Raw genomic sequence first — 16,869 nt, 5'->3', positions numbered from 1 at the left:
AAAGCCCAACAAACCATATTTAAGTCATAGGACATACAGATCAAGTGGCCAGGCCCTGCCATGCCTGGACCAGAGGTGAGAGGACAGTCTCAGAGTCCACAGACAGAAATGGAAGACAGATCACTGCCACAGAATAGCTGAGCACCTATCTCGACTCTCTGTCTCCCCATTCTTGGCCTTTCTAGAGACAATTCTCCATGGACTCTCCTAGTCACATACATTTGCCTGCAGCCTTGTGTTTGCTCTCACTTTTACCTGGGTACAGACTATTCTTGTATGGTTCTTCGTGGTGGCATTGTTTTTGTTTGTTTATTATTGGTGCATTATCATGACAGTGGGATTCATTATTCCAGATTCATACCTACACATAATATAATTTGATCAATCTCATTCCCCAGTACCTTCCCTTTCCCTCCCCTCCAATCTCCCCTGATCTCCTTGCTCTACTGTACTGGTCTTTCTTCTATTATTATATCAACTAGTACGTCACACACACACACACACACATATAATTCACTTGCAATATTTGTACATACACATATATAACATAATTCCCTAGTACTTCCCCCATGCCCTCCCCTCATTCCTCCCTCTTGATCCCTTTCCTCTCTATTCTATTGGTCTGTTTTCCTCTCCCTTTTATAATCCCTTTCCCCCACCTCCAGCTTCTGTATATGAGAGAAGACAATCCACTCTTGACTACCTGAGTCTGGCTTATTTCACTTAGTATCATGTTTTCCAATTCTATTCATTTACCCACAAATGACATAATTTCATGTGGTGGAATTATTTTTAAAATGTCTACTAATATTTCTTTATTTCTGTTCTGATTATCTATTGGGTTTTAACACATCTATTGCCCCAATTTTGGGGTTGCCATCCCCATCAAAGTACACTTGAAAAATCAAGGAAAAAATAATGGCATTCATCATTGTTTGCCCAAAGCATTGGCAGAAAGTGGCTAACTGAAGCCCAAGATGAGGGAGGTAAAATCTACATGGCTATTGACTACATGAAATGTCTTAAAAGCAGAGCCACAGGCTCTCTCTCCATACTGAAGATGTGCTTCACCTGAAAGCTGTTTCCTTCAGGATCCAGGACCTCACAGATAATCGCTGATGTGTGCTTCATGATGTACCTGCTGGATCTCAGGTGCTCACGCTTTTGAAAATGGTAGATAGTACTGGAATCATGGCAGTACGTAGCTGAACAATCCCTATCAATGTAAAGGCAGCCTGTGTTTGCAGGTAGCACCTGGAGGGGGAAAGGCAAGGCAGAGAGTATCCTCAATTTCTTATTGCATTTGAGGTCTTAGAAAATCATGTTAGGAAAAAAAAATATGAGTAGGTACTAACCACAAACTGTTATTTCCAGGAAGAAAACATAAACCAAGAGAGACTTGACCCTTGGGAAGGACCACTTGATAAGACAAGCTGAATTATTAAGATACAGTTCTTCTGTGTTCTCACATGTTTCCTATCCACTTTAATATTTCTTTTAAGTAATTTCTCTGTGCCCTTTATTTTCTACATTTAATGCATTTTAGCTGGGGTAAACAAAACATGTAGAACCTGTCAGGTTTTTGGATAAAAAGCGTCTCTAAAAGGGCCCAAAGCAATGGGATAAATATCAGAAGCTTTTATGGGTTCTCACACCTCTTGTGACCAATGGAGTCCTTAAGTAATAGAGTTTATGTAATGACTTCTAGTTCAGAGAGATTCTTTTCTGAAACATAATTCATGAATTATAAATTCACCATTTAGGACTATTAGGGAATGGGAAAGGGATGGAGAGAGGTGGGAGGGAGAGGAGAATGGAGGATGGACTTGACCAATGTATGATATATATATATGTGTGGGAACATCATAGTGAAACCCAGTGATCTGTAAATTAATGTGTTAACAATAAAAAATTTAAAATAAACAATTATATACTTTAAAAGTGTATACTTCAGTCATTTTTTAGCATGTTCCAAAATTGTGTGGTTCTTACTAATTCCAGAACATTTTTATCAGCCCCAAAGGACCCTGATCCCATTAGTAGTCATGTGCATCATTCCTGGCTCTAAGCTCTGGCAACCACTAATCCCCTATCTCTGAATTTACCTGTTCTAGACTTTTCATATAAATGGAAGCATGCACCATGTGGCCTTTCCAGTCTAGCTTCTTTCACTTAGCATCATTCCATTTTATGGGTGAATGATATTTCATTCTATGACTAGCTCACATTTAATGTACCATTCATGAGTTGCTAAACAGTTTTTTTTTTAAATAATCTCAAAGCTCTGCTATAATCATCCATGTATAAGTTTTTGTGTGGGTGTGTGTTTTAATTTTTCTTGGATATATATCTGGGGATAGAATTGCTGAGTCAAATGACAACTATGTTTTCTTTTTGAGGAATTGTCAAGCAGTTTCCCAAAATAATGCAGTATTATTATCCCCACTAGCAATGTGTTCAAGATTCCACTTTTCTCACAATCCTAGCTCACTCTGTGATTGTCCCTCTTGTTGATTACAGTTATTCTAGTGAGTTTTAAGTAGCATCTGATTGTGGTTTGTTTTGCACTTCCTTAAGTGACTAATGATGTTAAGCATGCTTTTCTGGTTTATTCGCCATTTGTTTTTTCTTGGAGAAATTGAAATCCTTTGCTCATTTTAAAATTGGATTACTAGTCATTTTATTGTTAAGTTGTGGTTCTTTATTTATCCTATGCATTAGATGATCATTATCATATATATGATATGCAAATAGTACCTTCTGTAGTTTATCTTTTGCTTTTCTGGTGTCATCTGAGACAAATTTATTTTTATTCAAAAAAATTTTTTAAAATTTTTTATTTTATTTTAAACTTTTGGAACGGTACCAAAGAAACCGTTGCCTAATTCGAGGACATGAACATTTACATCTCTCATGTAAATGTTTTCTTTTATCTCTCACTTTCAGTACTTCCCTCACCCCATGATAATCTACACTGAATGAAGGAGGACGACATTATTGTCAGAAGGGATAAACTGGCTTCAGTAACACAGGTTTGTCAGTGAGATCTTTGTTCATCATGTCTGGATGAGTTCTCAGTACCTTGTGAGGTGGTATGGGGTGTCTTGGCTCCACATTCCATCTCTAGCCAGAAAAAACAATGGTGAAGGCAAATCCTTTCAAGACTACAGGGACTGCAGGATGACACCAGGTAATTTTTTTTTTTTTTTAGCTTTTATTTTTTTTTTAATTTTTTTTTTAAATTTTTTATTGTTGGTTGTCCAAAACATTACAAATTTCTTGACATATCATATTCCACACTTTGATTCAAGTGGGTTATGAACTCCCACCTTCACCCCATACACAGATTTCAGAATCACATCAGTTACACATCCATTGATTTACATATTGCCATACTAGTGTCTGTTGTGCTCCGCTGCCTTTCCCATCCTCCACCAACCCCCCTCCCCTCCTCTCCCCTCCCCTCCCCTCCTCTCTCTCTACCCACTCCACTGTATAACCCTGAGGGTCTCCTTCCATTTCCATGCAATTTCCCTTCTCTCTCCCTTTCCCTCCCACCTCTCATCCCTGTTTAATGTTAATCTTCTTCTCATGCTCTTCGTCCCTACTCTGTTCTTAGTTACTCTCCTTATATCAAAGAAGACATTTGGCATTTGTTTTTTAGGGATTGGCTAGCTTCACTTAGCATAATCTGCTCTAATGCCATCCATTTCCCTGCAAATTCTATGATTTTGTCATTTTTGAATGCAGAGTAATACTCCATTGACACCAGGTAATTGTGTTTAAGAGGAAAAAGGAGGGAGATGGGAGAGGTGCTAACATACACGCTCCCCCTTGACCTTCCAAGAACAAAACTTTGCGTCAACAAGGCAAACTGCTTTCCCAGGAGTACACAGACCATATGCCCTCAGATAGTGGGGATGGACTGGAGGGAGGGACAGAGAGTTAAGAAGGAGGCTGGAAGCTGGGTATATGCTGCTATTAGCATATGCCTTATAATTCCAAGGGCTTGGGAGGCTGAGGCAGGAGCTTCACAGGCTCAAAGCCAGCCTCAGCAATTTAGTGAGGCTGACCTAGGGAGAACTTGGCTCAAAATAGAAATATATTTTTTTAAAGGGCTGAGGATGTAGCTCAGAGGTTAAGGGTCCTTGGGTCCAATCCCTGGTATCAATCAATCAATCAATCAAATAAAAAAAGAACAAAGAAAAAAGAAGCTGGAAATGGCTGGAGGGGAAGTTCAGCCGATAGGCAGGGGCCAGATCATCCAAATGCTTCTAACAGCCATAACACTAGCATATAGGGGCTCCTTAGTGAACGTTTGGCTTATAATCTAATTCGAAGTTACCAAACCTTTGCAAAACAAGGAGGGCAATGTTTTTCTGGAATAGACTGCAAAAGGAAGATGAGTAAATTAAAGTCCGAGAAGCATATTCTACATTCAGGAGAAAAAAAAAAATAAGAAGCAGTTTCACTGCAGAAATGTTCACTGCTCTGGGGGAGTAAATTTTCTTAGCAGAATGGACACTTACCTTTGGCACTCCTCATTTTCTAACTAGACCTACCTGGTACGTTCCCTGTGGTTTTGCAATAACAGATGTTCCATCCCCAAAGGTGGCGCAGCAGCTGCTGTCCTCGCAGTTGGTGATAACAGTGGCATAATATGAGTTTTCTATCCTCATACACTTCACCTGTCTGGTGATAGTCTGGGGTTCTTCAGCTATGAGCAAATACATGGAAAGCAGTCCTGAGATAAGGCAGACACTGAAAAACAGATCCCATCCTGTGGATCTTGGTGCTGTCTCCTGGCTGTCTGGATTCCCATGGAAAGCAGATTCCACAGGGTTGGAGTATGGCCTAGTCTGTCAATTCAGAATAATCCTTCCAGAACAAATTTTCATGCTAAATTTAGTATACTGTATTATTCTCATTACTCTTTTTATTTTGAATGTTTTTCAATTTGAAAAACCAAAAAGCATAACATTTAAATTGACCACCTATGTATTCACCAATCAAAATTTACACATGTTGGGTCTGGGGTTGTGGCTCAGCAGTAGAGCCACAACTGTGTAGCTCACCTAGCACGTGCAAGGCCCTGGATTGGATCCTCAATACCACATAAAAATAAATAAAATAAAGGTATTGTGTCCAACTATAACCAAAAAAAAATTTTAAAAATTACACTTGTTACTATTTTGCCATATTTGTTTCAATATTTATAATATGTATATAAAAGAAAAATTATAAAGTTGAAGTTTCTCTCGTGCCTGGATTTAACTACTCCTTACAATCAATTTTTATTGTATAAATATATGTGGCAAAAACAATATGTATATTTTTTCTTTAAATTGACAAGAATTATATATTACTCTATGGAGTTATACGAGTATATACATTACTCCCTGTAATTATATGATTACATAATTACTATACCTACCATTCTATACCTGCTTTTTTCTTTTAATGTTGTGTTGAAGCCTTGAGCAGTTTCGATAAGTGTGTGTGTGTGTTTGCGCGCGCGCATGTGTGTGCATGTGTGTGCATGTGTGTGTGTGATATTCCTTAGAACCACTATACAGTGTTCTTTTTGTATAAACATGCCATATTTTATTTTCTATTCTGTTATTGATGGATATTTATGTTTTTGCAAAATTTCAATATAATACTCAGTGTTGAAAGTAGTACCTCTGCACCTGTTTCCTTGTGGAATAGAGAAGAGTATCTCTTTCTATATATAAATACATACAAACACAAAAACAAAAGTAGTTCATCATATTAAATACATGATTTTACAGAGCAGGAGTGGGGAGATGTGGGTCAAAGGTGCAAACTTGCATATATGCAGAATGAATGTCTAGAGATCTAACATACAGTATTAGGACTGTAATCGATAATATTGTATTATATAATGTAAATATTCTATGAAAGTATATTTTAAGTGTTCTTTACACACACATAATCATTATGTGAGGTGATGGACATGTTAGTTTGCCTGACTATAGTAATCATTTTACTATATATAAAGACATCAGAGCATCATGTTACACACCTTAAATATATATAATAAAAGAAAAACAAGCTCTGGCATTTAGTAAAAGGGTAGTCAGGAAATAATTTTCCTTTAAAAATACTCCTTAAATTCAGGATAGGAAGAGTGACAGGCTCTTTGATTCTTTGAGCAGGTTCCAGTTAGTTAGCAGCTGCAGCTTCCTTTGTTCTTACACTACCTTGCTGACAATAAGATATGCTCAGATTTGAAGGAAGACCAATGGAAGTCACCTGTTTATGCAAATTAGATGCCTTCAGGATCAAAGAAAACAGATCTGAGGGCTAATATCCAGGATGAATGGGTCATGATTATTTGTTTTCATTTGACACTAATGTGGAGGTTAGTGTTATAAATGAGAAAGACTATCCATAAGCTAACTCGAACTGTTATCACTCCTGTCTCTGTTGAGTATAAAGAGCATAATAAATGATAGTGATGCACTCCCACCTTCATTGCAGCCATTATCACAGAAGCCAAGATCTGGAATCAATCTAAGTGTCCACCATGGATGAAAAGATAAAGAAATAATGTAAAGCTACACAATGGGAGGCCATTCAGCCTTTAAAAGGAAGGAAATCCTATCATTAGCAGAAACATGAATGAAACGGGAGTACATTATGTTAAGTAAATAAGCCAGGAACAGGAAGAGAAATACTGCAAGATCTTACTTAAATGTGGACTCAAAAAAAGTTAAACTCACACAAGTAGAGAGAAGAATGGTGGCTCTTAAGGGTTATTGGCGGGGGTCACATTTGGGGAGATGTTGGTCAAAGGACACAAAATTTCAGTTAGATAGGAGAACTATGTTCAAGATATCTATTGTAATTTGGTGAGTATAGTAAATAATAATATACTTTATTTTGAATATTACTAAGAGTAGATTCTAAGTGTTCTCGCTACAAAAAAGGATGTGTTGTTAATGCATGTTAATTCAGTTGGCTGAGTTATGTTACTGCATATACATTTTCAGTGCATCATGTTACACATGGCAAATAGATATGATTTTAATTTGTCAGTTTATAATAAAATTAAATTAGAAACTAAGACAAATAGCAAAATACTAATAACAACAATAATAATAGCAACACAACACAAGGTTCTAATAGGTCCTGATATGGATTGCATGAGTGTCCTTTGGTTGGTCTAATTTATAAAAAATTATTTTTCTTAGGTGTGTGTTCAACAATCTTTAAGGATTATTTCTATCTTATGCTAATGAGTTATAAAAATACTTGAGGGTTGGGGATGTGGAAGTGGTAGCATGCTCATCTGGCATGCGTGAGGCACTGGGTTCGATCCTCAGCACCACATAAAAATAAAGATATTGTGTCCACCTAAGAAAACTAAAAAAAGTAAATATAAAAAAAATTTTAAAAAATACTTGAAAAATAAAACTTACTTGTTTCTTGATCTTCTGAATAAATAATATGATCTTCATAAACTTGATAAAAGGTTGTGATTCTGGTACCATCAGCATGATCCACGATCCGAGTACCATCTTTCCTTTGTACAATGACCACTTTATCTTCTCGAGTCGTCATAACCTGAACACGTACAGGCAGTGCACAATCATTGGGCCGAATGGTTAATCCCCAGTGCACTTATTGTTATACTCCACTGAATACCAAGATGATACCATCAAAACATAGTTATTTATTTTCAAGTGAAAGTTCTAGCTTATCTTTCTGATCTACAACTTGCCACAATCTTTCAGGCAGTCAGTTACCCCCAGTTTGCAGATTAGGAAATTTAGGCTTAGAGAAGTTAAGAAACTTGCTCAATGTCACTTAACAAGTAAGTGACAAAGCATATTTGTGAATTACAAGTTAGCATCAGGACTGTGTTGAACCCAGGTCTGTCTGGGAAAATGCCCACAGGTCGTCTCTCCTAGGAAACTACAGAGTTAAATCTGGTGTGTGTGGCTGCCTTTTATCCTGGGGAATCCTCGATCTGCAGGACTATACTGGATTGGTGAACTAGAAGTTGACTTGCAGGTGTTGGGCCTAATGTCATCAGAGTGGTACATGGAGATTGGTTAGGGGATAGAGGCTACCGCTTCTCTATGTCAAGTTTCCTCATCTGTGTGCTAATATACATGGGTATTGGGACTGAATGAGACAGTGTACACAAAACCCCTGAAGGGAAGCTTGGCACAAGGAAGGTGCTGTTTAATTCAAGAGTTGTGATTTCATACTATAAATAAACATTATTTTCCATACTACTAATTCTTATGGTACACTTAAAATCTTTTGTATAGTTTCTCCTTGGTGTTGAATTCTTGAGTTATTCAATGTGAGCATGTCACATTCTTAAATACACCTGGAGTTCTTTGAAATGAAGGGTCATGAACAAATTTCTACCACTCACTGTGATGGGCACAGACATACATACAAGCATGCTTAATGTTAGGAAATATGTGACATCATTAATCATATATATCTTGAAGTAGTATAGAAAATCCATGACCTTCTTTCATTTCAAAAATTAGTATTTTGTTCTGATCTGGTAACTCATGTACACACACAAAGTTAGCATACAATATGTTTGTCAAATATACCCATATAATGTTTTTAGAGTGGAGAAGATCCATCCATCCATCCATCTGCCCATCCACTACTAAAAACTATTTAAAATTTATTATTTGCTAGACACTCTTCAGTATGTTGTTTCAGGGCTTTAATGGTTTAAACAATTTTGCAATAAGCAGTAGTTTGCCATACCGTTCCATTGACAGGATCTGTGGACTCAAAGGATAAAAACGGGGCCAAGCCCACTATTCTTTCTAAGCCTTTGGTGCCAATCCGATTGCCTTCAGGTGTGGTTGTAAACCAGGTGCCCATGTGAACCTCCACAGGAGTTACTGTTTGAATTACTTCTGGTTGAGGTTCATGGGTTTCACTCTTATGTGCCATTGATGATTGATTTTTGTGACCTTTTCCTGTGGAAATTAAAGTAGAATACAACACAACATAACATAGTTTATTCACATCATAAGTTTTGAAGCCATATAAACTACCTCAGATATCAAGACATAGACATTGCTAAGTGGTCTTTGCCAGTTATGTTATTTATTAATAGGGGGAAAACATCAGGCTATGAATATCTTCGTTCTGGCTTTGAGCCTTGGCTGGATCCCCATCACCTTCTCTAAAATATACACAACTTGCTGTCTACTACATAAAAGCTATTCAGTTAATTTCTGTACACTTTTATATCTTGCTTAAACCTCCTTGGATCCCAGACTTGGAGTTCTTTACTCTGGATTTTAAAGTCTACCTTTTCTCTTGCGTATCTGTCAAATGTGAAGATTCCTTCTTTTGACATTGAACTCTAGGTCGCAAGCCAGGTGTACCTTTGGACTCTCATTAGGAGAGATGAATTTGTACCACTTAAGTACCACACTGACAAACATCTGATTCATTCCCCCATTTCCATTGTTCCCAGCTGACATCCACTGGGATCAGAAAGACAGAAATGAAGGTATCCTCATAGAACTCTGAGATCAATATCTGTTTAGTACATCTACACATAGTCCAGATTGTAAATTCCACATAGCTCACTGATTCTTACAGAATGCTTTTGTTGATCCATATTGTATATCCATATCTAAGGATGCAATTCAACCATGCTTTGACAATTTTCTGTGCTATTTCAACAGAGCTATAAGTACACATAAACATGACACCTTCGATTTTAATTTGCCTTATTAACATTTTCTCCATCACTTTCTTAAGTCTATATAAATCAACAGAGCAGTAAATTGAGCCCCAATTAGAAGCATTTTCCATTTTTCGTGTGTGAATCCTCCAGTGTGGTCATTTCACGTCACCTGTGTGGTGCTGCTGAAGAGGTACATGGTGGCACATCACCACATGATGTCTCTACCATTCAGGTACAGTTAGTATAAGATGATAGTCAAATGTAGGAAGAAGGCAATAATGCACTTCAGATGCTTATTACTTTTGCTTTTAATATAATTTGATTTTTAATAATGGTTGTATTTAACAACCAGCTTTCATATTTACTAAAACACTTAATAATTGGCTCTTGTGAGCCAGTTCAAGCACAACACTGAACCCATCAGAATAAAAAGATGCCCAGTACCAAGTGAACTCCCATGACCTGACAGCTCAATTCCTAGATATGTGCCCAACAGAAACATGCATAAGAATGTTCACCAAAGACATACATAAGAATGTGCACATGAGATCCGTATCTCAATCACTCTCTCAGGGCAGATTTACTCCATTTCCATGAATAACAATGAGTAATTTGTAGGTAAGATTTGACAGTATTACAAGCCTCAATGATGACATAAACCCACAACTAGAAATAAACTGCATATAAAGATAGTAAAGGATTGGTAGTTCCAGAAGATTTTCCAGGTTCAGACCAGGAAATGTATATCAGGGCATGAATCTCCATCTAACTAATTAGGATTCAATAAATGGGGGCAACCAAAGAAAACAGACACATGGAGTTAAGCCCTTCCATTGCTCTAAGATTTAACTGACCTATTTACACTTTTAGAATGTTATTGGCAATTTAAAATGTCATTTTCAGAATGGGTAGAGAAGATCCTCCAGAAATGGTAGCAAATACTTTAGGTATTAGCTTTTCTTCTACTGCTTCACATTTCTTCTTCATCCTCTGCTTTGTCCTATTATTTTCTTATCAAAGGAGGTAAACTACGGAAAAGTCATTCCAGCCTGAGGAATATGAGGAAAGGAATGGGTTGGGGAATAGCATGGTATGTTCAGACAACTACTAACAGGCCAACTACTAGGAGAGGATAAATTTCAAGAAGATTTTGGTTGATGAAAGAGACTGGAGAGGAGGTAAAGTGCACCTTTGCAATATGTTGAAAATATCTGAATTTTTCCTTTAGGTGATATTTAGTAATTGAAGAGTTTGAAGACGGATAGCAATGTGGTCAAAAGATTAGTTAGATGCCTTTGGAAGGAATTTGGAGAACTATTTAATCAAAGTAGGAAAAGCAGTCTAGAGGTTTTAAACAGGTAGAGAATAAAAGACAAGAGATAAACAAGTACAATTTTAATTGGACAAATTTGGATATGAAGGGATAGGATGGATATGAGAGGTGAAACAACACAAAGAATTGAGCATTACATGCAGATTCTGAAACTTCATCAACTAATCTTCCAGTATTAAGAACAGAAATCAATAAAGTGAAGCAAACTGGCTAAAGATCAGACTGAAAGCAAGAGAAAAGGATCAGGCATGGCTGGGATTCCATTTTCAGGAACATCAGAGACTTGATACCAAGAATTCCGCCAAAAATGACTCAACTCCCAGAGAACATTTTTTAATCCAAAGTGTCTGTGAGCTGGTAACGACAGTAAGGTCAACACATGCCAAGGTTTGAGTAAAAGTGAGACCCCAGAAAGGTAAAAATAGCACTTACGTGGCGTTTTGCCCTGTGGGTCTGTCAAACTGCTAGACCTTGGGTATTTGCTTGCTTAGTGTTGTACGACTTGGAGAGGAATGGAAGGGAGCCTACTCAGTCTAGAGTGGGGTGAGTTTAATATGAGATGTCTCCCAAACTCTGAGACCTAAAGGCCTATATTCTCCAAAAGAGAAGTCATGTCAAAAAAATGTAATAGCTGAAGTTTAAAAAAATTAACATGCATGTTTTCCAGGAGATAGAACAGTTTCAAAGAGAGCTGAAAGAGATCTAAAACAATTATTCAGAATGAAGCTGAGAGGACCAAAGCAACAGAAGTCATGAAAGACATAAAAAGGCTTTTAACATATATTTGATAGAAATTACAGAAAAATATAAGAAAGAAATTATCAAAAACAATATTTGAATGGATAATTAAGAAGAAATTTGCAGAATTAATGAAAGATGCTCATCTACAAATTCAAGAAGCCCAAGGCACCACACTTCCTCATAAATGAATAGAAATTCACACTTAGCCAGATCATATTGAAATTGTAATAAAAGCCTAATATTTCAAAGGCAGATTTTCTTTAAAGCAACAACAATTAGACTGACAGTCAACTCTTAAATCAGCAACATCAGAAGCAAGGAGTGTGGAAGATTACTCTGAATGTACTAGGGGAAAATAGCTGTTTATTTAGAACACTACATACAGTGGCTTTTCTTTCAAGAATGAGGAAAAAGTAAAGACATTTCAGAAAATATCAGTTATACAGTAAATGGGCTAAAATCTCTAAAGACAAAAAAATTCCAATTTAATTTTTAAATAGCTAGTTACATGCTGCTCCTAAGAGACACATTGAAACATAAGCCACAGGAAGTAAAATGTAAGTGTGGAAAAAGTTATATTGGTAAAGTATTAAACAACAGCTGGTGAGGTCTGAAGCTGCTGTGCTTTCTTGCAATGACTATTCCTTTGTTTCTCAGAACAAAGGAGGGATAACATGGTATCTCTCCTTTGCCCTGTGGATCTGTCAAATCAACAGACCCACAGTATCAATGTGCACATTCCACAACTCTGTTATAACATGGTTGCCACTCTATACTATAAAAACAGAATGCCCAATCAGAATGTGTATTATCTTATATGGGAGACAAAAAGCTATCAAGGGCAGAGTAACTATTATAAAGAGTTATATAAGACAAAGCCCTGCTGTGCTTTGGGCTAAGCCTTTGGATACCGAATCTGTTCGGCCAGTACCAGACCAATAAAATGGGCACCAATAAAACACTGTTTCTTGCTGAATGTTCCGATGCCCTGTCTCTTTGCATAAGAATCCCACAATACTATGATAATCTAAGCACTGTGAACATTAGAGGGAAGAAAGAGTCCTAGGATAAAAAGCATTGCAAAATGATGAAAGATTAAATTTACCAAGAATGTATAGCAATTCTAAAGTTGTAAATATCTAAAATTATATCTTCAAAACATGTGAAGGAAAATCTGACAGTCATTAAAAAAGACAAATTTATTTTTCAAGTAAAGAAATAAAGATTAAATTATAAGGAGTACAGCTTGGAAGAGATTATTCTATCCTTCCAGGAACTTTAAACATAATTTTGCTGAATAAATTGATATAGTAAATTTAAAAATATGTAAAGATACAGGAAAATTTTGACCTGTGGGACAAATAAGACCTGATGTCTGTTTTGTATAGTTTATGAGGTGATTATTTTTAAAGAAATTTCTAAATAGATAAAAAAAATTAAAAGGATAACATTTTATGACACTTGAAAATTATATGAACTTCAAGTTTTAGTGACCATACTTTTATTGGAACAGAGCTGAGCCAAGGCTTATTTAATAATGTATTATCCAGGGCTATGATTATGCTCCAATGGCAAAGTGAAGTAATTATGACAGTGACCATATGGCTCACAAAGTCTAAAATATTTACTATCTTGTTCTTTACAGACAAGTTTACTGAAATCAGACACAGATCTGGACAACGCAACTAACAAGTTTTATCTAATAAATATAGAGAACACTGTAATAACTATAGGATACTTGTTATTTTCAAGCACAGAATTTTTTAAAACCTTGACTGTATATGAGGCTTTAAATTACATTTCAATACCTTTAAAACAATTAGTTTAAAATCAATTTTATATATATATATATATATATATATATATATATATATATATATATGGTGCGATGCTACATCGTGTACAACCATACAAATGTAAAGTTGTGCTGTGATTGTGTACAATGAATCAGAATACATTCTGCTCTCAAATATCCCTAGTTCAAATAAATAACTAAATTTAAAAAAATAAAATCAATTATAAAAGCAAACTAGAAACAGATTTGGAAAGGTTGGAAGAAGTTTAAATAAGTTGAAAGTCAAAGGAAGAGCTATAATAGAAATTAGGTAATACTTAGACCTAAAAAATAATTAAAATACTAAATATTTGTGAAAAGTCACAAAATAAATGAAAACCCAACAAGCATCTCTAAATGTTTAACCTTACTGGTAATCAAATAAATGCAGATTAGCATAATGATTAAATACATTGATTATTAGTAAGGTTGAGTGAGGTTAAAATGATGATAATATCTATCATTGCAAGGATATGAGGAAGTAGATATTTCCCTATTATCCTTGTGGTAGGCACATACATGAGGAATACTTGTCAGGACAGTGATTTCAATTATGTCAGACTTGGTGGCTTACTCAACAGTTATCCACCTTCTTTTCCCCCATTTTAGTCATGCTCTTCTCCTGACACAAGGGCAAAAAATGTCAGACACTTTTTTTCTCGCTCTAGATCCACAGCCAGGTCTAGTCAATGAAATGCAAGAGGAGGTCTACTGGGCATCAGGTGGTCTGGAAATATTTTCCTCTATAATGAAGAGAGACATTATGAAGGGAGTGCATGTATTCACTCTCTCTTCTACCTGGAAGTTGCCATATGAGGACTTTATGCTGGAACTGCTGTGCCATCTTGTGATGATGAGGAAAGGCAAAGAGCAAACCAGATGTGCTGCTCAGAATTTTGACACCCCTGACCTTCTCAATCAACCCTTAAGTAGTAGCCCAGGTGGTATCGCTAATGTTGTGTATGAGTATATAATGGCATAGGAAAAATTTCATTTTTTATTATTAAGAGAAAAGAGCAGTTCATGAAACTATATATAATTCTGCTATTACAATAAAAATTAACTGTATGTATATGTATATATGTGAATATATTCATAGCAAAGGTAAGAATTATTATGCTAATGATATTGAACACTTATTAAACATCTTCAGACTATATTAAAACCAGTATCAATTGAGAAGCTTTTATTGTCACCTTTCTTTGTGATGGCAATCTCAAAGGGAGGTATTTCTGATTTTTGTTGAGAAGGTGATTCCCTCAACTCTCCGTTATGAAGGCTGGTAGGCATTTCAGGAGAAGAATAAACACGACCTGAATCAGGACTACTGCACACAGTGCCATCTGCAAAGAGGATCTGAAGGGAGAATGAGAGTGCTCAGCATTCTCAGAAGCAAAAAAGAGGTTAGTTAGCAATAAACACTCTGTGTCCAACTGAAATAGGTTCAAAATAATCCAAAGAAGAAAGGCTGATGGTAGGCCTCCAGACTCAGCATCACAAAGAATGTTACAAAAGGGTAGGTTTAGAGCTCCAAGATAACAGCTTAATAATCAGCATGATAATAGGATTTTCTATTTTCCATTTACCTTCCGGTTGGTTTCTTTTCACTTTCCATTTTTTGTTGATTTAGGTTTTTTTGCCCTATTCTTCACTCTTTCCCTATACATCTCAAATTTTCAAGTGAGTATATTTAAAGATATATATGTACTTACATGTGTAGTTTTTACTAATATCTACTTAGTATGTATGATATTTCTAGGGTACTACAGATACATCTTTCTATCAGTATCAGTATGGATAGCCTCCCAATGAATATGACAAGAAAATCAAATGTGTATCAGGTTCTTATTTTTTTTAATAGGTAACTTGTTCCCTTCAGGAGGTTTTAAAGCTTTTCTTTCTGTGCAGTCTTAAAATTGCATGATGACATATTTATGATCTTTTAAAGATTGATTAGTGTCAGTCCTGATTGGCACTTGGTGGATCTATGTAAACTGAAGTATTTTTTTAAGTGTTGGGGAAATTTCTAATGTTGTTTTTTTTTTTCATTATTTCCCCCCTTTATTCTATTTTTTTCTTCTAGAAATTCTACTACATATATCCCTTTTCCACATCTTTTTTTTCCAATCTTCCTCATAACCCACCCCTTACTCCTTGATCTTTCACAATTATTTTTCATTTATAAGCACTCTTTTTATCCCCGTAGGATTTTTAAGTTGCTATTTTGTTGAGAAATTATTATTCTCTCAAGTCTCTGCCTATGTTAATTAATTTTTGTTGTTTAAGTATTTATTCTTATATTTGGGTGATTTTATAAATTATTGAAATTTATGCTTTATTTTCATGAGGTTGGTTTCCCTCCAGGTTGATAATTCCTAGGTATACGGTCTCAGTTCTCATTGGAAATCACTTGTCAATTCTTGGTGGGGTAATGTTTGTTTTCAGGAACTCCACCCTTGTGATCACTGTGGTAGGGCGGGACAGGGATCATGGCTTCTTAGTCTCATGTTCCCAACCTCCAGATAGTAATAAGTGCCTTGACTGGTAACCTGCAGAACTGCCCTGATTTTCTGAATCCAGAGGTAGAATATATGCTCGAACTCTCATGTTGATTTTTACAGTTTTTCTCTCGTACATGCTTTAAACTTGGTTCTTGTTTCTCCATCAATCTGATCTGATCTGACTTGCATTTTCTAGGAATTTTCCAAATATTCTGATCTAATGGTGATACATTTTGTTATTCTTTAATACTTTCATGGATTTATTACCTAAAAGCATTTTCCCATTACTTTCAGTTGACTTGAGAGGGAAAGGAGGTACACACTATGTTCAGTCTGCAATCTTAGATCATGCACAGAAATGGCAAGTGTACTTGTCGATTGTTTTGTCTAGATGGTGTTTTCTTCCTTGAACTAATCTACTATTTATTTCTTGTTTTAAGGTGTCATTCTATTCTATTTGTTCTCTTCCCTGCTAGAGTACTTTTCCTTACTTGTAGTCTTTGACTTTGCAGTAGAATAGTTTGTACAATATATTCTTTTACCTGTGTGGATCCATCCAACATATACTTGACAACCGTGCCTTGACTGGTGATAACTCTTGATACCTCCTGGTCCACAGGTGGCATCACTGTCCTGTAGAACTGAGAGTGCTTCAACTTCTCTGGGTAACTCTGACGGATCATGATGTTCCAGGTGGGCTCCTCAGCTACAACATGCTGATCTTTAAAAAACAAAAAGAAAGAAAAATAAAAAG

At 36.0% G+C, this 16,869-nt stretch overlaps 1 protein-coding gene across 2 annotated transcripts in view; it reads right to left on the bottom strand.

Moving 5' to 3' along the window:
* The window catches only part of Spag17 (sperm associated antigen 17), a 212,105-nt gene that overhangs the window by 52,647 nt on the left and 142,589 nt on the right, over positions 1-16,869 (bottom strand). For both annotated transcript variants that reach the window (XM_046458329.2, XM_058583589.1), the window contains 6 exons: positions 16,658-16,836; positions 14,811-14,970; positions 8,767-8,984; positions 7,446-7,590; positions 4,563-4,717; positions 1,072-1,254 (listed from right to left, as the gene is read on the bottom strand). In XM_046458329.2, the coding sequence (XP_046314285.1) occupies positions 1,072-1,254; positions 4,563-4,717; positions 7,446-7,590; positions 8,767-8,984; positions 14,811-14,970; positions 16,658-16,836 (1,040 nt within the window). The remainder of the gene's footprint in view (positions 1-1,071; positions 1,255-4,562; positions 4,718-7,445; positions 7,591-8,766; positions 8,985-14,810; positions 14,971-16,657; positions 16,837-16,869) is intronic.

The sequence above is a fragment of the Marmota monax genome, unplaced genomic scaffold (genome assembly GCF_021218885.2).
Source record: "Marmota monax isolate L192 unplaced genomic scaffold, Marmota_monax_Labrador192_F-V1.1 WCK01_AAM20220418_F8-fsc00087, whole genome shotgun sequence".
NCBI classification, from domain to species: domain Eukaryota; kingdom Metazoa; phylum Chordata; class Mammalia; order Rodentia; family Sciuridae; genus Marmota; species Marmota monax.
This window is presented reverse-complemented; position numbering and strand designations above follow the sequence as displayed.